Genomic DNA, 22386 nt, shown 5'->3' with positions numbered 1-22386 from the left:
GGGTTTGTTCATCTCCATCCAGTGGCAAGTACCAGGCTCGGCTCTGAGTCCCAGCACAGTCAACGACGGTGAAACATGTTTGCACCTACTGGGGCCAGCCCAGTGTCTTGTTAGTGTAATGTTTAGTACTTAGAAACACTTCAGCTGAATCAAGTATCACCTGACACATGGATCGTCCAAGCCCTCCCCTTCCCTGGTCTCCCTGTTGTCACAGTACAGGAGTCCCCAAGAGCAGGGACCCTTTGTCCTGTGTCAGCCCCTGAGAAAGTCCCCAGGAAACTCTGACTGCAGGCGTGGGGTCAGCTTGATGGCCTGGTTCTCCTGCCTCGTCCCTGTGGCGCCTGAGGAGCACGAGGCTGACATGGGAACGTTTCAGTCACACTTAACATAAAAATAAATAAAAATATATGCATCAAACCCGAGTGTCGTGCATTGGCAGGCGGGTTCAGACACATGTACTCCCACACAGAGGGAGAAAGGATTTTCTCTTAAACAGAACGCTATATCGATTAGTTCTGAGCTGAAGTCGCCTCTGCGAAAATGTAGATTTTTAAGAATGAGCAATCCTGCTTGAAGCACATCATCTGTTTACAAAAGATTATACCCTCTCTGCCTGCGAGGCTCGACCAAGCAGGGACGGGGCTGAGGCGGACACCGCTGTCTCGCCCGGGCGAGTGTGAAACTGCTATCGACTCTTGTGCGTGTAATCACGGGATTGGGAGGAATTAACCCCCTTCTGTATCTGTGGCACATGGGGGTCTCCAGGGCCGCAGAGGTAAATACAGCTCAAACACGTGTCTGTATCAAATCATCTTTTAAAGATTGTTTTTAAGACTTCGAAAGACTGGAAGAAAACGACACGCAAAGTAAATGATCATCCTCATTCTGGTCCCTAAAGAGAGGCGTTTTATTCCATTTCAGGGTGGGGGTGTCCTCCCAGAGTCCAGGGCTCAGGACAGGGCCGACAGGTCTCCCAGGTCACTGGCTTTCTGTGTGTGAAGTCACATCTCCTGTCACTGCACAGAGCTATTGAGTGTCGGCTTTTACCTAAGTTTGTTCGACAGCAAAAGCGATCAGTTCAGGGTTGACTGTATTTAATTTTTTCAAATCCCATGAGGATGTTCATTGGGGTATATTTTCAAGTAACATCTTGGTTATTTGAAGTTATTTCTTTTTTAAATGTGTTGTTTTTGTTCATGGTTGTTGGTATCAACTCCAGCACCTCAAAGGAACTGTGTTGAGGCTGAGAGCAGGGGCTGCACATTCGTGTTTCACGGCTGGAAACAAGCGGGACCAGCCAGCTTTTACCCTTTCACAGCGAGCTTTCTAGAAGGGTGCTGTTTGTCACAATGATGATTTACCAGGTCACATGCAGGCTGAGTCATACATGCACATACATATACATATTAATACATTCAAGCATATTGCATTTTATTGCATTTTTTTTTTTCCGCTTCACAGAACCTGCTTTTTAAACTAATTGATGGTTTGTGGCAACTCTATTGGGCGCGTCTGTGGGAGCCATTCTGCCAACGGCATTTGCTCACTTCATGTCTGTGTGTCACATTTTGTTGATTCTTGCAATTTTCAAACCCTCTGCCAGCAAAAAGATTATGACTGACTTGAAGATTCAGATGATGGTTAGCATTTTTTTAGCTGTAAAGTATTTTTTAGTTAAACTATATGCAGTTTTTAGACAGTACTATTGGACACTTGAACAGTCTAATTTGGGGGGAACCAAAAATTCATGTGACTAACTTTATTGTAGTATTTTCTTTATGGCAGTGCTCTGAAATCAAGCCCACAACACCCCTGAGGTGTGCCTCCACTTTATTTATTGAGTGGTACTTTTATTCAGTGGGAGTGAGTCAAACTAATATATTTGTCCACCAGGATTAGTCTTTAATTTCCTTTAAATTCTTCTTTACGCCCTTCTTTCTCTTGGTTCTTGTCTGTCAAGAAAATAGGTGAAAATAATTCAAACAGTGTGTCCTCCGATGTCTGTGATATTTTAAGCAATAGTGACATTATGAGTCTATGCAGCACTGATGCTGATTGTCAGCATGGGTGACTCAGGTTTTGCAGGGGGTGGGGGGGGGCACAGTACACGTGGAGAAAAATGATCTCTGGCAAAATTCAAGTTCGGGAACCATTTGATCAGTGAACCCGCGGGTTGGATCTCCTCCAACACCCCCACCCCCAGGGCAGAATCAGGGGCACGGCTCCCAGAGGTCACTGAACTTGGCGTTCTGTTGGGCGGTGCCGCACCAGTGGACCCAGTGGCACCGAGCGGGACCTCCAGAGGCTTTGAAAGTGAAAAATGAAAGTCACTCAGTCATGTCCAACTCTTTGCAACCCCAGGGACTATACAGTCCATGGAATTCTCCAGGCCTGAATACTGGAGTGGGTAGCCTTTCCCTTCTCCAGGGGATCTTCCCAACCCTGGGATCGAACCCAGGTCTCCTGCGTTGCAGGTGGATTCTTTACCATCTGAGCCACCATGGAAGCCCAAGAATACTGGAGTGGCTACCTGGTTCTCATCTCCAGAGGATCTTCCCAACCCCGGGATCGAACCCAGGTCTCCCTCATTGCAGGCGGATTCTTTACCATCTGAGCCACCAGGGAAGCCCAAGCATGCTGGAATGGGTAGCCCTGTTCCATTCTCCAGGGGATCTTCCCAACCCCGGGATCAAACCCAGGTCTCCCGCACTGCAGGCGGCTTCTTTACCAGGCCGCCAGTCACATTGGCTTCTCTCTCTCACTCGCAGACTCACTGTCCGTCTCCAGCAACGACGCCAGCCCGCCCGCCTCCGTGGCCTCCCTCCAGCCCCACATGGTAGGGGCGCAGAGCTCGCCGGGCCCCAAGCGCCCGGGCAACACGCTGCGTAAGTGGCTGACAAGCCCCGTGCGGCGGCTGAGCAGCGGCAAGGCGGATGGGCACGTGAAGAAGCTGGCGCACAAGCACAAGAAGAGCCGCGAGGTCCGCAAGAGCGCCGACGCCGGCTCGCAGAAGGACTCGGACGACAGCGCGGCCACCCCGCAGGACGAGACCGTGGAAGAGGTCAGGGTCTGCGGCGTCTCCCCTGCGAGCCCTGGGCCCAGCGAATAACCCTCCTCCGGTGGTTTTCCGGGTGTTTCCGGAAAGAACCGGTGTCAGAGCCCCACAAAATGCATTCAGCAGTGTGCTGGGGCCCGGGATCCACATGTGGCCTCTGATCAAGAGATCAGAGGACTGAGAGCCCCCCTCCCCAGGTGTGGGGGCACCCCCTGCCTGCTCCAGGAGAAAGTGGTGCCCTGCTGCCCCAGCCTCTCCGCCACCTCCATCACAGGCAAAGCCTGGGGTGCGTCCCCCCCCCCCACCCCCGACCCTGGGGATGCAGACGATCTAAGCAGTCTCTGGGTTAGCCCTCAGCCATGTAGTGAGTGAGGGATAGTCGCTCAGTCCTGTCCGACTCTTTGAGACCCCATGGACTGTAGCCCACCAGGCCCCTCTGTCCATGGAATTCTCCAGGCCAGAATACTGCAGTGGGTTGCCATTTCCTTCTCCACAGCAGGGAAGCACCAATTTTAGACTTGGAAGGACTGGGGAAAGCCTGCATCCTCCAGTATTTCCACTACCAGACCTGCCCCCATATTCATGTATATTCATACTGACCTCTTGTCCTGAGTAGAAAACATCCAATTATTTTGTTAAGCCAGTAGTAAACACTGCATTATTCCCATGTCATCAAAGATAGATGTATGTAGGCCAACCAGGAATTATTTTTAATTTCCTTTGGAGAGGAGGGACCTTAAAATTATACTGTAAGGAATGGAATTTTTTCATGATCCCCAAGATGGGTCTTCAGTAATGTGGTGTTAGTGAGGGGCCCTCAGAGTTTTTAATGAGGATCCTCATCCCCCCGGTTCCCCACGGACTCAGAAAGACAAAGGCAGAGAGAATGGGGGAGGAGGACAAGATTGGTATCGTTTAATTTATTTTGCAGATGTGTGGTTTCTGCTGCTTTTCTCCTGGGCCTGTTTTTGCCGTGGGTTTTCACTGGAGCGTATGATTCATTTATGTCCTCATCTATCTGTTTAATATACTGGGTCCTCCTAATAGAAGTAAAAAACTGAAGTTTTTTATAAAAGTAAGACTAGGGAAAAATGAATGAACTACATTCTTAAAATACACCTTGAATTGTATTTTTCTTTATGCTCTCATGATTTCAGTGAGTTTTACTTGAGCAAAAAGTAACAAAAAAGTGAAATACGAGACCAGAGAAAACAGAGGGTGATGGTTCACATTTTTTAACTTTTCTTTAAAATTGGCCTCTTGAAGATGAGACGTGTTCAGAGCCTAACGGTTGACATTGGCAGTCCCTTTGCAGACACTCCCGGCCCTTCCCTCGTCCAGCTGGCTGGTGACGGAGCTGGCGCACTTTCAGGAATCAGAGTTCCCATCAGGGTTGGAAGGGGCTTGTGCCTGGTTTCTGCTGTCAGTTTCCATCTCCCGTTAACCCCCAAGGGCTCAGTTTCTATGCCCGGACACTGATACTCAGGGCCAGGTTTTCACGGGCGAATGTGGGTCTGCTTTCAGAGAGGCCGGAACGAGGGCCTGAGCAGTGGCACGCTTTCCAAGTCCTCATCTTCGGGCATGCAGAGCTGCGGAGAGGAAGAAGGGGAGGAGGGGGCCGACGCCGTGCCCCTGCCGCCACCCATGGCCATCCAGCAGCACAGCCTGCTCCAGCCAGACTCCCAGGACGACAAGGTAAGGGGGCCGTGGCCACCCCAAGTCAGGAGAGGGCCCAGCGGTTTGCTCCTGTGCCCCAGCCTCAGAGCCGGACATAGAGAGCAACCCAGGCTGTGAAAAGGCGTCTGGAACACGTGCTGGTTTTCCAGGCCGAATTCTGCCTGCCTTCGCCCCCCCAAGCATAGATAACATAGGCCGTGCGTTTAGACTAGGCTGTAGGAACACGCGCAGTCTCCCCTACAAGTGGGCTTGCATAAGTACCTTCAGTGCATTTTTAATGGATGTTTTCCTAATTGCTACCTTTCAAGTCATTTTAATTTTTCTCACTGTCCTGACCAGGACCCCTGAGTGGACAGTCAGAGAAATCACTGTCCTGCCTGCGTGCGTGGTTTCGTCCCAAACACACACGAGCCCAGCTGATTCTCTGTGTCAGGTGTCTCTGCACGCAGGTGTGGTTTTCAGATGAGACCGTATGGCTCTCCAGTCCCTTTTTTCCAACACGGCCAACATCTGGATCAAACCGGAGTTTGTCAAAGCTCAGGAGTCAGTTCAAGGTCACGAGTCTCCTCTTTGGATGTATTCGGGCCAAGTAAACCTTTATTTTTTGCTTTCTGGGTTTTCCTGAGTTCTTACAGGATCTAAAATTACTTTGTGCCTCCCAGCGGTAGAACCCTAAAATATCAAGAAGGAAACCTGATAACTGGCTTGTACATCCTCTGGCGTTCCAGCCCAGCCTGCTTCTCCAAACTGGCAGGTGTTGAAAACCACGCTATGAAGTCATTACTGGTGATTTTTTTTTTTTTTTTGGCAGAAACCAAGTTTTCTGAATAAAACAGACGTTTTCATCAGTCTTCCCCCGTCTTCACTTTTTTCCTTCCCTGATTCCCTCCTCCGTACTAACACGGTCACCACTCGCTGGATGGCCCGTGGGTGCTGACCCAGGCTCCGCCCAGCCCAGTGATTGACGGCCCTGAGGCCGAGGGTGATCACACGTCAGTCTTAACCTCAGGCCCCTCCTCTTTAGAACTCTGCCGCCTACTCTGCCAGGGCTCTCAGCGCGCAGTGGGTCTTAGCAGAGGAATGTAGCTTGGCTTTGAGTCCCAAGTCTGGGGGTCATCCGAGGTGCAGACCCCATGCTGCAGAGGGGTAGGGTGGCCTGAGATGAGAGGAGCTCACCTCTCACTGCCCAGAACAAACCCACCGCCAGGCAGCAGGGCTCTGAGAGCTCCTCAGTGGTTTCGTAGCATTCTAAGCCATACCTTTCTGAAGGCAGAAAACTAAAATTGGGTAAATCAGAATGGTTAGCCAAACAGTGAGGTACCAGGCCTGCTTGGCCTATTCACCAAACCAGGAGGGTGTTTTTCTCCATTTAAAGTGTGGATGGCACTATATTCTTCTGAATTGCTAAAATCACTTTCTGGTTATTGTATGACCTCATTGGGTATTATCCATAGAAGTTCTTCTTTTACAAAAATCGATAGTGATGTTCCCAGAGAGTATATTATCTTGTGACTAATATTTTGTTTTGTTCTGTTCTCTCTTTTTGTAAACTTTCACTGCAGCATTATGTTGACTTGTGTTCTGTGTCTGTTCTGGCTCAGTTTCCTTACCTCTCCATTTGAATTTTTTTTCCCTTCTTTTCTTCACCTCATCTTCCAGATTTCATTAGACCAAGCCAACATTTGTTTTGCCAAGTGCATATCTGGATCCACATTGTAACTGCCTCGTTGTAAACGTTTAGATCCGTATGTGTCTGCCGTGAGCCATGCATCGTTAGGACAGCTAGCCGTGTGTTGCATGCATCTCTGCTGTCCTTAATATGAAGCAAGGTTCATATTACACCCCTCTCTAGTTTCCAGTAAATTAACGGTGCGAGTAATCCGCAAACACAGCGTGTTTGCTAATTACTGAAACTTGAGCTCAGTAGCCCCTCCCGCAGACCCCTTACCTGTCCGCCCTGTACACCCCGACTCTAGCCGTAAATGGCATCCGATAGCTTGTGAGGCCACAGAGCTCCTGTCCTCTGCACTAATCTGGGGAAATGGATGGCACAGAAAATGGTGAGCTTGTCCCCCTCCTCCCTGTCTGGCCAGTGCTCCCGGCTCCTTTGCTTTCCTTCCTTCTTTCTTTGAACCCCATCCGCACAGTAGAGCCATTTTTAGTATCCTGTTTTTGGTTCCCGATTCCTTGAAGGATTCATTCACTAGCCCTTAAGCCTGTCACTCTTCTGTTGATCTCCGTCTTTCCCTCCTTAGCCAGTAGCCTAGCCAGCAGTTGAAAAAAGAGTTAGAATCCTCCCCCATGCCCAGTCACCTCTTTGAGAAACATTCTGATGGGACATGGCTGCAGATTAAAACCAGACTCTGTCTGCTTTCCACATGTATCCCAGACAGGTCTTATTTAGTGTTTCATGTCAGAATATTGTAAATTTTAAAAGATGGCTTTAAATAAATGCAAACAAAGACAAACTCGTGGTCTTTTGGTCTGGAATTACTTTTAAAAAGAGGCTGAGCTTGCAGGAGAATTTTCCGTCTGTCCAGTGACTAACATGAGGCATCCCCCTCCCCCCTCTCTTTTTCTCAACTTCCTCTCTAGGCCTCTTCTCGGTTATTAGTCCGCCCCACCAGCTCCGAAACACCGAGCGCAGCCGAGCTTGTCAGTGCAATCGAGGAACTCGTGAAAAGCAAGATGGTAAGATTTCCTAGGGGCTCAGGCCTCAGGGCTGGACGTGGCTCATGGAGCATTGGGGTGCGGGGGTGGAGGGGGGTGACCTCACAGGTGGGTCTCTAGTCTGCAGGACGGATCCTCAGGTTCAGTAATTGGCTTGAAGACTCACAGAACTTAGCGAAGCCACGGTTGCAGTTCATTCCTGTGAAAGGATGGAGGTGAAGGTCAGCCAGGGAAGATGTACAGGGGCAGGTCCGGGACGCTCACGTTCAGGCCACCCTTGTCCTTTCCCCATGGAGTTACGTGCCCAGTGCTAGCCTCTCCCAGTGTCGCACTGTGTGTAATGATACCTGCAGGGTAACACCAACCAGGGCCACCACCGCCCACCCCACCCCCCCAACCCCACTCTCCAGCCTCGGTGGTCAGAGTTTTTATTTGGGCTCCATCACATACACAAGGTTGACCCCTCACATGGCTCACCCCATCCCCTGCTCCTCTGGAGATCAAGATAGCACATGACCCAAAGCCCCCACCAGAAGTCACTCAGTGAGTATATAGATTGTCTATCTGAGGCCAGAACCCCCAGGTAGACAGACTTCATCAGGCAGGACATTCCAGGGGCTTAGAGGGACCTCCCAGGAGCCATGGTCAGCCCTTTCCTGACCCACATGGTCTGCAGTGCTGGCATCGTCATAGCCAGTGTGGTCAGTCCCATTCTCGTGGGTCGTTGGTATCGCAGGTGCCACTGGGGGTCTCTGGCTGCCTCTGCGATCCTTCACTGGGGTCTGCAGTGTAGGAGGGAGAAGGGTTTGTGTTGCTGTGTCAGGGCTTTATTCTCTTAGTGACCCATTGTCCCTAGTGGGTCAGCATGGCTTCATTTAATAAAAGCCCCAAATCGGATGTTGATTCTTTGAAGTTAGGTATGCATTGTTTCTGACTGATTCAAATCAGTAGATTTCTGTTTCTTAAGTTTTCCTGTGAAATAGAAAAACCAGTAATGGTAACAGCTCTTTAGACTCGTATACCTACTACCTTACTACATCTTTTAAAACTCACCACTCCTAAAATAAGAGCCCGCAGCCTCTCCCACACTCCATTCTCCAGAGTAACCACTGTGGAGCAGTTTGATATGCTTCCCTCCCAACGTTCTCTCTGTGTACTCCCCTCAACAGCTCTATGAGTGGGGCACACACTGCCATATTCTCATTTTACAGACGAGAAAACCAAGGCACACAGAGTGTGTAAAAACTTGACCAGCTGATAAGGGACAGAGGTTTACTATAATTTATTTAAGTAAATTCATTATATATATGTGTGTGTGTGTATAGATTTATCGTTTTTAATTTTCATTTCTGTTAATTGTTCAGTCACGCAGTCGTGTCCGACTCTTTGTGACCCCATGGACTGCAGCATTTATTTTTGCATAAATATTCATGCTAATTACATGTGTGATTATAATTACATGTAAGTATACTTATAGGGTAAATTTTTAGCACTGGAATTGCTAGATAAAAGGAAATACAGTTGACCCTTAAATAGCCCAAGTTTGGATTTCACAGGTCCACTTATGAAGAAGTTCAACAGTGAATACTAGAGACAGCATAGTGTGCAGTGGGTTAATCCACAGACGTGGAACCGCAGATACTGAGGGACCACATACAGAGGACCAGTGTCCCAAACCCTGCATTGTTCATGGGCTAACTATACTTCTTTAAAGTTAGAAATTTATCTTCCAAAGCTAGTACTAACTAGGTACTATGTTCATATATATATATGTGTATATATATATATATATATATATATATATATATATACACACTCCAGTTTCTTCTCCCACCCACCCCTAAGCAGCTGCTGATGAGGCTGGTTGTTTCGGTCAAATGGAAATTACATCCAGAATCCAGACTGACAGGTATTGGCCCCCACCCCCAGCCGGGTGGTGGTGAGCTTTGAGGTTAGACAGGCCATTAGACAGAAAGACTACAAGGACTTGGTAGAGAAGTCAAGAACTTAACTCCACTTGGTCAGAAATTTGGGATCATGTCAGTATGAATGGAGCTTAGCCACATCCTGGCTGTCTGTTTGAGAAACAAGTTGATTAATGGTCTAAAAAGATGCTCAAATAATACTGAATTGAGTTTTCAGGCATCCCTAAACATTTTAGAAACAGCCATTTATACACAACAGTTATAGGATCATTAAAGTCATGCTTGTCTAATTGAAATTGTTCTCCCAAGGAATGTTATGAGACAGCACTCTGTCAACCTGCTAGTCATTGTTCTGCAGCTGTTTGAAGGGATTCCATTGTGAGTGGGTTGAGGTTGATGTGTCATAAATTCAGATGAAGAGAAGTTCTATGCGTGTCTCTCAGCTCGTAATGGTTTATTACCCCTTTTTAGTTTTGAAGAATTAAACTCTATCGGTTGAAGTTGAGTTATTTCTACTACTCACAACTCTTCGAAGTGAATGGGCATAAAGCTGTTGGCAGGGTGGAGAGGGCGTGAGTTTGGAATCAGAGATGTAGGTTCAGATTCTCCTACTGTCTGCTTCCACCTCTCAGCTGGAAGGTGGGGTTTGTAAACAGAGTGCTGTTTGATAAGCTCCAGCCGAGCTCCCTCCACCCGAGCACTCAACTTGTGCCTTCCCTCCCCATTGAAGAACCACATTTGTGCTTTTTACGGTGGACTCGCTGCTCCTTCATTCTCCATGGAATGTAATCTAGACTCCGCCCTCTTTTTCTGGCTCAAGGGAAACATAGCTCTGCCTTGGTTTCCTGTGACTAATCCTCAAATGAGAACTGCTTTTGCCGATAAAACTGCTGGTGAATCATCTGAACACCCTCCTTCTCGCCATCTGCTCCCCATGACTCTGAGTTACTCCTGCACGGCTCACGGGAGCCATGTCACCCCGCATTTGTTTTCCTGCGGGCGATCTCTTAGGCTGTCGTTACTTTGCAATCAGATTGAAACACTGAATTGTTAGCCCCCCAAAGCCGTGTGTGCAGTGGACTGGGGAGGTGACGGGAGAAGGTGTCCTGCCGTTGTGCCATCTGTGTTCAAGGAGCTGGCTCTCCTCACCCTGCAAGCCCTTCCCTGAAATTCACTTCTGTCTACTCCACATTCCTGATCAGGCAAGCGTGGGCTTCCTGAGTGTGGGTGGGGGGCGACAGCAGCCAACAGCCTCAGGGACTGCAGCTGACTTCGGGGCTTTCTTCTCTTGGTTGATCTGAATATAAAGAGAAACCCAAGAAAGAATGAGAATAAGTGAAACAAACATCTGACTCAAGATAATAGAACAGTACAATTTGTTTTTGGAAAAAAGCAGAAGGACTGAATTCACAGAACTAAAAACAGAAATTAATGAGTTGGAAAAACAGAAAAAGGGAATAATAACACCTAAGATTTGTTTTTGCAAAGCATACAGACTTCAGGTAACCTTTGCAAAAAAAAAAAACAGATTCACAAAATAAGAATCTATAAAGAAAAGATCAGCGAGAATTGAAATAATCATGACACGTTACCTCTTTCACCTCTTTGAAAGTAAATTTGAAAACCTAGGATGAAATGGGCAGTTTCTTAAGAAAATACAGTTTACCAACATTAACCTCAGAGAAGCCGAGTGTGCTTCTGCTCAGTTCAGTTCAGTCGCTCAGTCGTGTCCGACTCTTTATGACCCCATGAATCGCAGCACACCAGGCCTCCCTGTCCATCACCAGCTCCCAGAGTTCACTTCCAGACTCATGTCCATCGAGTTGGTCATGCCATCCAGCCGTCTCATCCTCTGTCGTCCCCTTCTCCTCCTGCCCCCAATCCCTCCCAGCATCAGAGTCTTTTCCAGTGAGTCAACTCTTCACATGAGGTGGCCAAAGTACTGGAGTTTCAGCTTCAGCATCATTCCTTCCAAAGAAATCCCAGGGCTGATCTCCTTCAAAATGGACTGGTTGGTCGTGTCCAAATGTTTGGGACTTCATGGACCGCCAGGCCCCTCTACCCATAGGATTCTCCAGGCAGGAATACTGGAGTGGGTTGCCGTTTCCTTCTCCAGGGGATCTCCCCAACCCAGGGATCACACCTGTGTCTCTTGCATCTCCTGCATTAGGTGGGCAGGTTATTTACCACTGAGGCACCCAGAAAGCCCTCTGAAGAGTTAGGTCTACATAGATACTCTCTTTTCATTTAAGGAATAGGGAAAGTTGATAAGAACCTACCCACAAAAACCCACTGAACCCACAACTAATTCATCCAAATCAGATTTCCGTTCTGGGACAGCGCTCCTGCCGTTTTACTCGAGCACAGTTGCCAGAAGGGGCTGTTGGGCGTCTGGGAGTGGACGGCACAAATGTGTCCACAACCTCTGGGACGTCTCCACGCTCCATGGATGCAGCTGCCGGGTCCAGAGGGGCCTTCACGGGTGTCCATGAAGTCGGGTGCCTCCCCAGCCCTCTTCTGTGTGAAGGGCCCTCTACAACCTTTCTTTCCTGTCTCTCTCCTCACCGTTGAAGTGACCATCATTAAATCTAACGAGCTTCAGCTGTTTCCTCGCACATCCGGGCAGCAGACAGCACTGCTCCTCCCGCCACGCATCCTCCAACCTCCTGTCCGAGATCGGCCTCCGGGACCCGCACGCGTGGACCCGGCCCGGCCCGGCTGCTGCACATGTGCTTCCAGTCGAGGTCAAGAGCTGTTTACTTAAAAATAAGAATGCTATTTCCTCACCGAGCCCTGTTCCTTAACTATCTTTTCATTCACTGAGAGCAGAAGTTGGTGTGTTTGCACAGCTCCATGGCTTACTCCTTGGAAGGAAAGTTATGACCAACCTAGATAGCATGTTCAAAAGCAGAGACATTACTTTGCCAACAAAGGTCCATCTAGTCAAGGCTATGGTTTTTCCAGTGGTCATGTATGGATGTGAGAGTTGGACTGTGAAGAAGGCTGAGCACCGAAGAATTGATGCTTTTGAACTGTGGTGTTGGAGAAGACTCTTGAGAGAGTCCCTTGGACTGCAAGGAGATCCAACCAGTCCATTCTGAAGGAGATCAGCCCTGGGATTTCTTTGGAAGGAATGATGCTGAAACTCCAGTACTTTGGCCACCTCATGCGAAGAGTTGACTCATTGGAAAAGACTCTGATGCTGGGAGGGATTGGGGGCAGGAGGAGAAGGGGACAACAGAGGATGAGATGGCTGGATTGCATCACTGACTCGATGGACGTGAGTCTCAGTGAACTCCGGGAGTCGGTGATGGACAGGGAGGCCTGGCGTGCTGCGATTCATGGGGTCGCAAAGAGTAGGACACGACTGAGCGACCTGATCTGATCTGATGGTTTTGATGAACAAGATTGCAGGAACAGACTTGGTGTCCTCAAAGCCGCGCTTAGTGATGATACCAGCTTCAGCCTGTCACTCTTACAGGAAACAGGACAAGTATTAGAGGTTTTAATTTGGTAGGAAATATTAAGTGTTCTTGTAATTTGTATCAGGCTTTTTGTTTGAAGAGAAGTGCGTCACATTTTCCCCAGTTACATTGCTTAAATAGCTCTTGATCATCTATATGTCCAGCTGTGTCACTGTGGGAGTTTCAGAAGAACTGTCATCTATTGGCAAATAATGTGAACTGACAAGGGATTAGTCTCCAAAATATACAAACAGCTCATTCAGCTCAATATCAAAAAATAACCCAATCAAAAAAATGAGTAGAAGACCTAGATAGACATTTCTCCAAAGAAGACATACAGATGGGCCACGGGCACGTGAAAAGATGCTCAGCCTCGCTAATCATTAGACAAGTAGAAATCAAAACTATACTGAGGTGTGACCTCACCCCATTCAGAATAGCCATCATCAAAAAGTCAACAAATAACGCTGGAGAGGGTGTGGAGAAAAGGGAACCTTCCTATACTATTGGTGGGAATGTAATTTGGTACAGCCACTATGGAGAACAGTATGGAGGTTTTTAAAAAAAAAAACTAAAAATAGAGCTACCATATGACCCAGCAGTCCAGCTCCTGGGCATGTATCCAACAAAGATGAAAGCTCTTAATTGAAAAGAGACATGCCCTCTAATGTTCATAGCAACATTTACAATAGACCAGACATAGAAGCAACCCAAGTGTCCATTGACAGATGAATAGATAAAGAAGATATATACACACACACATATATGTGTGGGTGTGGGTGGATGGGTATGTATACCCACACACGCACACACGATGGACTATTACTCAGCCATTGAAAAGAATGAAATAATGCTATTTGCAGTAACATGGATGGACCTAGAGATTGTCATACAGAGTGAAGTAAGTCAGAGAAACGAGTATCATATGACAGCACTTACATATGGAACTTGATAAAAATGATACAGATGAGCTTATTTACAAAACAGACTCACAGACATGGAAAACAAATCTGTGATTACCAAAGGGGGAAGGTGAGAGAGGGATAAATTAGGAGTTCGGGATTAACAGATATACACTACTGTATATAAAACAGATAAACAACGAGCACCTATTGTATAGCACAGGAATCTATATTCAGTATCTTGTAGTAACCTATAGTGGAAAAGAATCTGGAAAATGGTATACATATATCCTTTTTCAGATTCTTACAAGTATGTGCATGTGTAAAACATACATATATGTGTAACTGAGTCACTTTGCTGGATACCTGAAATTAACAAGCATAGTAAACTGTGTATATTTCAATTAAAGAAAGAACTGTCACTTGTACCCCTAGAAACTTGGTGAATTCTGATTAAGAAAGAAAATTAATACATACCAATAAGAAAGTAATCATTTGCTGATTCTGGCCACACTAACCCAGGGGAAAAAGTCATCAGTAGTCATTTCATGGATTTATTCGAGGTTCTCAAGAGGATCTCAACAATGAAAACGTCACCTGCAGGAACTAAAATCCAGTGAGGGACAGAGTTGTGGACAAGTAATTGAGGCCAGCAGGACAACCACTTCCTATAGAAGAAAGAAGTTGTGAGGGTCACAGAAATGGAGATGAATTTTAGCCGCATGAGTTATGTGCATGGAAGCATGAGTCAAGGCTTCACGGATAGTCAAGAAACAAATTGATTCTTTAAATTAAAATACAGGTTTGCTGATGCTGCTGCGTAGTCACCAGCAGGGAGTGTGGGCAGTGTGTCGGGGTGTGCCAGCCCAAACGGAGGTGACTGCACACGCTTCTGAAATGGTTGTGCTTTCATGGGGCAGGAATGTAACTGAACAGAAAATGACCAGATTTGAAATGGGTGCAGTCTGTGATGTGAACCAAATGTTTTGTTCCTAATTATTTGGTAACTAGGAACAGAATATATTAATAGACATAAATTCACTGCACTTAGCGTTCTGACTTCCCTGTTACTCAGTCTTTAATGAATGCTGGGGCTTTTGTTGTTAAACACTCTTGTGACTTTACACCCATAGGTTCTGCGGTGTCACAGGCTAGGCCTGCTGTGTATTCTGATGTAGGAGACCTCCTGGTCCTAATTTCAGCCTCCTGGGCGATGTAGGTGGGAGGCATGATTGTTGCTCTGATTTTTTCCAGGCTCTGGAGGATCGTCCCAGCTCGCTCCTCGTCGACCAGGGGGACAGCAGCAGCCCCTCCTTCAACCCTTCAGACAACTCCCTGCTGTCCTCCTCCTCACCCATCGATGAGATGGAAGAGAGGAAGTCCAGCTCTTTAAAGAGACGCCAGTAAGACCCCAGTGTTCTAGTTGTCAGCGCTCGGGGGCTCCCCTGCTGGCCCTGCCATCTTCAGAACTGTGGCCCGGTCCTCTCAGAGTCGCAGGAGGAGACCCAGGGTCTCTTCGCTGAGCAGTTAGACGAGCGTGCCCTGCTAAGTCGCTTCAGTCATGTCAGACTCTTTGTGACCCCATGGACTGTAGCCCACCAGGCTCCTCTGTCCATGGGATTCTCCAGGCAAGAAAACTGGAGTGGGTTGTCTGCCCTCCTCCAGGGGATCTTCCCGACCCAGGGATCGAACCTGAGCCTCTTGCGAGTCTTCTGCGTTTGGCAGGCGGGTTCTTTACCACGTGCGCCACGCGTACGTGTGTTTGCAAAGTGTTCAGAGCCTCAGGAGGGTGCGGTGAGGCATAGCCGCAGCTCTCACTCTTTTATTTCTGCATTGTACTTGATTTGGGAATAAGAGTGGTGGGAGAATCTCTTCTGTCACTGCTGGTGAGAAACTGCTGTACTGTCCAGTATATACGTGCATGTGTGCTCTGGTGCTTAGTCGTGTCCGACTCTCTGCGGCCTCACAGATGGTAGCCCGCCAGGCTTCTCTGTCCATGGGATTTCCCAGGCAAGAATACTGAAGTGGATTGCCATTTCCTCCTCCAGGGGATCTTCCTGACCCAGGGATTGAACCTGCTGCTCTTGTGTCTCCTGCGTTGGCAGGTGGATTCATTATGACTGCGCCACCTGGGCAGCCCCGTTACCCACACAGTAGTAAAGAAGAAAGAAGGCAGTGTAGAATTAAATGCAGTCCCAGAAACACGAAACATACCTTCATGGTAGAATTTTTCGGTTTCAGTTAAAAAGTCCTGAAAAATATTACAAAAGGCTTAAAATTATATTTGGAGAAGAGGACGAAATTTCCCAGCTGCATGAACACAGAGATTTGGTTTGATTGATCCTGTATCCCAGTATCTAGAGTGACTTCAGGTGCATAGGAGGTGCTGGTTGAATGAAAAAACAAACCAATCAGCCAATTAACTTTTACAGGTCAATTGAGGTGGTTTGCCATAACTAATGGCAGCCCACTCCAATACTCTTGGCTTGGAAAATCCCATGGACAGAGGAGCCTGGTAGGCTGCAGTCTATGGGGTCGCTAAGAGTCAGGCACGACTGAGCGACTTCACTTTCACTTTTCACTTTCCTGCATTGGAGAAGGAAATGGCAACTCACTCCAGTGTTCTTGCCTGGAGAATCCCAGGGACAGAGGAGCCTAGTAGGCTGCCGTCTGTGGGGTCGCACAGAGTCGGACACGACTGAAGTGACTGAGCAGCAGCAGCCATAACTAATCAAGTGATTGTCTTCTGTTATCTAAGTGGCTTTAAACGGTTACTGATCCTTACTGAAAGGAACATTTCTGAATGATGTGTTCAGACGCAAGGCTTTAAACATCTGAGTTAAATTTCTTTTGTATATCCAGAAAAGCTTAAAATGACTCAAGCGTTAAAGCACAAAGAAGCAGAAGACCGGCTTCCTTTAATGTCTTGGCTTCATAGCAGAGCTGTGTCCTGGCTTCTCTCAGTCATCGTCCACACGGTCAGAGTCCGGTGACAGGAGTGCACCCCGAACGGGAGGTCCTTTGTGACCTCTGCAGTCCCTGTGGGTCACCCACGTGAACTTGTTAGTGGTTGGGGACCCAAAGTGCAAGTTTGTTAGGTTACTTCACAGCCCCTGCAGAATCCGACCTGATGAAAGAAAAAGTGTGAGAGTTTCATCAGAAAATTCCTTAGATGGTGGATTGTAAACACTGTTTTGTCCCTCCCTTTTTTCAGCTACGTTTTACAAGAATTAGTGGAGACAGAGCGTGACTATGTGCGGGACCTCGGCTGTGTGGTGGAGGTGTGTACTTTCAGAGATAAATAACCTCTATCAGCTAGCTCTGAGGCTTGTCAGAAGGGTGTTCATTTGGACAGTCGAATGCTGATAGTTTCTCAAAAGCCTTGAAAACATGTTTGACTAAAACAAAACAGTAAAACGACCAACAAAATATTTCTGAAAAATAAAATTTAGCCAAATATCTTAATCTTAATAACTTTTAAAGACTTCTCTTTTGAACAGTACATCTTGACAGAGTCTCCTTTTTTAATATAGTTGAAGTTTATAAATGTTATCTCCAAAAAAAAGAATTTCTGGTATGGAAATCTGGCCTTTGATTATTTTATAAGAGGGTGGGCATCACCATGGAAATGAGGGTATCTGTGGTTGAAAAGTCAGTGTGACCAGCTCTGGATTCTGTTACATCCTGAATCCCCCTTGGGTGTGGAGCTTGGTCAGTGGCTGCCACCCCAGGCCATTTGCTTGTAGTTTTCACAGAACGAATATGTCACCATTTCACTGACCAGAAGTTACTCTGCAATTTGTAACCATAGCAAAGCCACTGCCTTTCATCCGAAATCAAGAGTCATCTCTGGCCTTGTCCCTACATTAAGTTCAGGGCATCATCATATTAGTAAACTCAACTGATCAAAAAGCTATTTTTGTAAAATAAAACTTTACCATTTATTCTTTCAGCTTTGCAAATATGTACAAGGCAATACTTTTTGGATGGACATTCCATGAAGAGTAATAGCTATTACAGTTAATTGCATAACAAAAGATTAAACATGCATGACATATCCGTCATCACTCCAGCAGTAACTTCAGAGCCTCCTGTATAGGCTGAATCCCATCTGAGTTATATAGAAGTTTTAAACCACATTTTAGCAACATAGTTAACTAGCTGGGGTTAGAAATCAATTTATGGAAAGTATATTATTAAATCCTTATTTAACAAATTATGTAGATAATCCAAAAAGAAAAGAAAATCTGTTTATATCAGATCAGTACTAAGAACAGAGGAAATACGCTTCATGCCAAAAATTTAATATTTACAAGCTGACAAGATGATTTGTTTTATGAAATCATTTACATTTATTTAAACTTTCCAGTTCCTCAGAAGAGTTTTGATCTTTGAGTGCTAAACAGTTCAGGGAGAGAAAGTCATGGCAATGAATGTGACTGTATTTTCACGGGCCAGTTAAGGACGTATTTCTCAAAAGGCTTTTGTTCTTAAACAGTTGGTTTAGGAGACAGTGCGTATGTCTGCTTTGTCCTCTGTGACTCAGTCAGTAAACCACTGCTTAATTCAAACATGTTCAATGAAATAACCTTATCTTTAAATATTTACTTTTAGGGCTACATGGCACTTATGAAAGAAGATGGTGTTCCTGACGACATGAAAGGCAAAGACAAGATTGTGTTTGGCAACATCCATCAGATTTACGACTGGCACAGAGAGTACGTAAAATACACCCCGTGCCCGACCGTGGGCAGTGTGTGATCACCACCGAGCTGCATCACAGGCTTGTCGGGGGTGGGAGAGGACATTTGTTGATTCATTTCATTTCACTACCTGTATAGCCTCGTGCAGGCAGCTGTTGCAGAGGAAGTACTGCTTTGCTGAGGAATTTTCCGGTTGCGTTTCATGGCACGAGGAAGTCCCTTACCTTCTTCATGCTGGTCCATCCAGGGGCCCAGGGCGTTGGGGGAAGGTGGGGCTGGAGGCCTGGGTACAGAGTCTGACCATCTGGGTTCATAGTCTGGTCCTGACCCTGAGCTGTCTGCCTCCATCCTTCATTTGGGTCACTGTGTTACCCTCCTCGTGGGGTTTTTATGGAGTGACTGAGTTAATACACACACGTAAAGCACTTCGAACAATACCTGCATAGAGTAAGCCTTGATGAGTGTTTGTAGTTAAAATTGCAGCCACCTCTGTAATAAATACAAATTACCATGAAAGAGTTATTTTTCAAGTCAGCATTCATGGGGAAAGTAGACACGGTTGCCCATGAAAATCAAATCTGATTCCAGTACCTTGCCACACCTGTCCTGATCTGTAGTGAAACCAACTTTTTAAAGGTATAGTTGGTGCCATTATCTAGTCCTCTGGTCCCAAGGCTGGTTCTTAAGCTATGACAGAAAAGGGGAAACAGCGCCAAGCCGCTGGGATGACCAGACAGAGAAATTGCCCCTGGAGATACGGTGTCTGCATGATATGTGCAGAACTAGAGGATATTGCATCCTCAAATGCAAGACAGTTCAACATGGCATTCATTGGTGTGCTGGCTTGCAGGTCAGGAAAATCCAAGCTACAAATATCAACATATGGAAGTGAGAGCTAAGGTGGGCATACGTCTCACCAACAGCTCTAGTCCAGACAAAGTGAAGAGCAGTCGTCCGTTTTGTTTTGTTTCTATGGTTATACCTACTTTTGATCTTGTGTGTATGCTGTGTGCCCAGTCATGTCCAACTCTTGTATCCCCATAGACTGTAGCGCAGCAGGCTCCTCTGTCCATGGAATTTCCCAGCAAGAGTACTGGAGTGGGTGCCACTTTCTTGTCCAGGGGATCTTCCCGACCCAGCTATTGAACCTGCATCTCTTGTGTCTCCTGCATTGGCAGGCAGATTTTTTATCACTGCACCACCTGGGAACCCCAATTTTATCTTAACGGGACCTAATATTTGCAACCTAGAAGTTGATTTTGATAATATTTGAGAAAACTTTTATTTTTTAAAGAAAACCTCAAAGCTGTCACAGATTACATTCAGATTTGAGCCTCTTAAAAATGACCATGGAAAGAATATGAAATTCACAGGTATGCAGACCAAGATAAAGAAAAATGACCAACTGCTTTGAAGCATTTTTTTTTACCCCATATTCAGATGAGATTTTATTATTTGAGTCATTTTAAAAAATGAAACAGAAATGTGGACTTTCCAGAGGAAGGGAAGGTTGCCAGTCAAGAGGTGTCTTGCTCTGACTTAACCTTTTTAAACTGTTGTAAATTGTATCTCTTTCTGCTTTCTGTCCTAACAAAACGTTTAGTGTTCGTTGTATTGGCTAAACATATACTTTACACTTCCAGATTGCTAATGTCAAAACAGACTATTTTGAAAATTTAAACCTCAGTCTAAAATTAGAAGGCCAAATCGGAGATGGTTCTAATATTTCTCCTTTCGTTGCAGCTTTTTTTTAGGAGAGTTGGAGAAGTGCCTTGAAGATCCGGAAAAACTAGGATCCCTTTTTGTTAAACATGTAAGTACAGAAGCATTATTTATATTCTCTTCTGTATTGTCATATTTAGTAATTGGCTTGTCAGATGAAAGGAGAACTCACTGGCAGTTTACAGAAATGCTTATATTGAGAATGAAATCAAACCGTACAGTGTCAGCTGGTTGGATTCAAATCCCCCACTGCTCTTCTACATGCGAACGGTCTGCTTTCCCAGTCAGCTGGCCCGGGTTGGCTGTTTAGCTCACAAACAGGCCAAGATGGTCCGCAGGGGACCAGAGCCAGACCAGCAGCAGGACCATTTGGAAACATCTTTGGGCAAAGAAGTGCTGGTGCAGATAGTGATGCACCTAGATGTGCAGGTTTAATGTAGTAACCAAATATTTGTAAATCTAAGGTACGCATGTTGGAACCTGCCGGCAGTCCAGCGGTGAAGACTCCATGCTTCCACTGCAGGGGATGTGGGTTCCATCCCTAGTTGGTTAACTAAGATCCCGCATGCTGCATGCTGTGGCAATAAGACAAACAAATTAATTCAATAAGCACATTAAGAATAAAGGGGCATTTTTGGTTTGGTTTGGTTTTTAGGGAAAATTACTATATTTTCAAAGTGACCAGAGCTTTTGTATTTTTGCACATCTCCTTAATGTCTGGCTTAATAGAAGACAGATGCATGTTTATATCTTGTTTCTGTATTGAACCTAACTAAAAATAAATTTTTAGTTAAAATTTATGGGGGGAAAAAAATCTGTCCTCACATAGATATTTGGTTAGAAAGGAATTTCTTAAAGGTTAGTTGCAACATGGAATCTGAAAACCCATTGGTGACCTCACTTCTGTTGCCCTGAAAGCCTTAGAGCCATCTTGCTGTTAAAGACACTTTCCCTTCTGCACCAGCTCCTGACATCCTGTATTGGTCTTTTGGAAAACCCTGACCCACTGATTGAGACAGATCTTCCAGATGGTGAACTATTTCAATGAACAGTATCCCCGCTGCCAAAAAAAGAAAAAATCAGATTTGTTCATATCACCACCCATCTCTTCAAAAAAATCTTTTAAGTATTGTCAAGTTCTGGTAGCTCAGCTGGTAAAGAATCAGCCTACAGTGTGGGAAACCTGTGTTTGATCCCTGGGTTGGGAAGATTCCCTGGAGAAGGGAAAGGCTACCCACTCCAGTATTGTGGCCTGGAGAATTCCATGGACTGTATAGTCCCTGGGGTCGCAAAGACTGAGTGACTTTCACTTTCGTTTTCATGGTCAAGTTCAAGATGGCAGATCCACATTCTCCAAAATGTTAATTTTTTGCTTGAAAGCTTCATTTTTCATTATTAATAGACATTGCAGGTTGTTTGCCTTGAAACAACAGGCTTATTTTATCCATGTTCAGGAAAGGGTCTAGCAGATACCCACGCATAAGTAATTATAGTCCTTGAGGCTTTTAAGTAAAAACAAGCAGCTGGTTCAGCTCATGGCTCAGCCACACGAGGGCGCTGCTGCGCCTGCTGTCACACGAGGCAGGCGTGTCACCAGGACCCCAGTCTTATCACAGGAAGGTTAGAAAGGCGTATAGCCCGTGGTTGAGTCTTAATACAATGAATTTTTATCAGTTCATCAAGGACAGTCTTAGCTGAAGCTGGTGTGTGCCGTGGTGAGGGATACTTGCTAAAATGCCAGCAGTTTCTCCCACTACCGGTTTTGCACATCACTGCAGATGAAAAGGAGAGGGTGACAACTTAGTATTATTTGAAAATAGTTTGACCTGATGGGTCCCCAGGAGGCCTTCAGGACCCCAGGGGTGTGTACAGCACACTTTGAGGGTCAGTGCAGGAAGTCATGGCCCAGTATTTAAGACTGCCTTCAGTATTTAAGACTAAAGAGCTTTTTCTAACCTCGTGCAAAAAAAAAAAAAAAGCCAGGCTTCCCGGAGCCACTGGCAGGATTTGAAGGTGGGAAAGCGATTCTTGGTTTAATACCAAGAACTGCGTGCTTTCCCCGCCCCTGGTGTTTTCCCAGGTAAAGCGTGGGGTTTGATATATCTGAGGGAAAGACAAAGAAGGGCTGTTTTTGGAGCCAGCATCAGGAACCTGGGATGTGCTCCCAAGAGCCTAACCATGCGGTTTTCTCGAGAGAACAGTTGCTTTCCGAATGCGCTGACACCATGCACGTGCTTCCTGTGTTCTAACCCACCTGTTTGCCTTCCT

General features: G+C 46.2%; 1 protein-coding gene across 7 annotated transcripts in view; it reads left to right on the top strand.

The window, feature by feature from the left end:
- Nucleotides 1-22386, top strand: part of TRIO (trio Rho guanine nucleotide exchange factor) — a 363545-nt gene that overhangs the window by 314781 nt on the left and 26378 nt on the right. For 6 of the 7 annotated variants that reach the window (XM_059878913.1, XM_059878914.1, XM_024981340.2 and 3 more), the window contains 7 exons: nucleotides 2769-3061; nucleotides 4580-4750; nucleotides 7328-7423; nucleotides 14948-15096; nucleotides 16908-16974; nucleotides 18308-18411; nucleotides 20140-20209. In XM_059878913.1, the coding sequence (XP_059734896.1) occupies nucleotides 2769-3061; nucleotides 4580-4750; nucleotides 7328-7423; nucleotides 14948-15096; nucleotides 16908-16974; nucleotides 18308-18411; nucleotides 20140-20209 (950 nt within the window). Of the gene's footprint in view, nucleotides 1-2768; nucleotides 3062-4579; nucleotides 4751-7327; nucleotides 7424-14947; nucleotides 15097-16907; nucleotides 16975-18307; nucleotides 18412-20139; nucleotides 20210-21082 lie in introns of all 7 variants that reach the window. The other variant, XM_059878917.1, reaches the window with a different exon arrangement.

The sequence above is a fragment of the Bos taurus genome, chromosome 20 (assembly GCF_002263795.3).
Source record: "Bos taurus isolate L1 Dominette 01449 registration number 42190680 breed Hereford chromosome 20, ARS-UCD2.0, whole genome shotgun sequence".
Taxonomy (NCBI): domain Eukaryota; kingdom Metazoa; phylum Chordata; class Mammalia; order Artiodactyla; family Bovidae; genus Bos; species Bos taurus.
The sequence above is the reverse complement of the archived record's forward strand: the minus strand, read 5'-3'. Positions and strand labels throughout refer to the sequence as shown.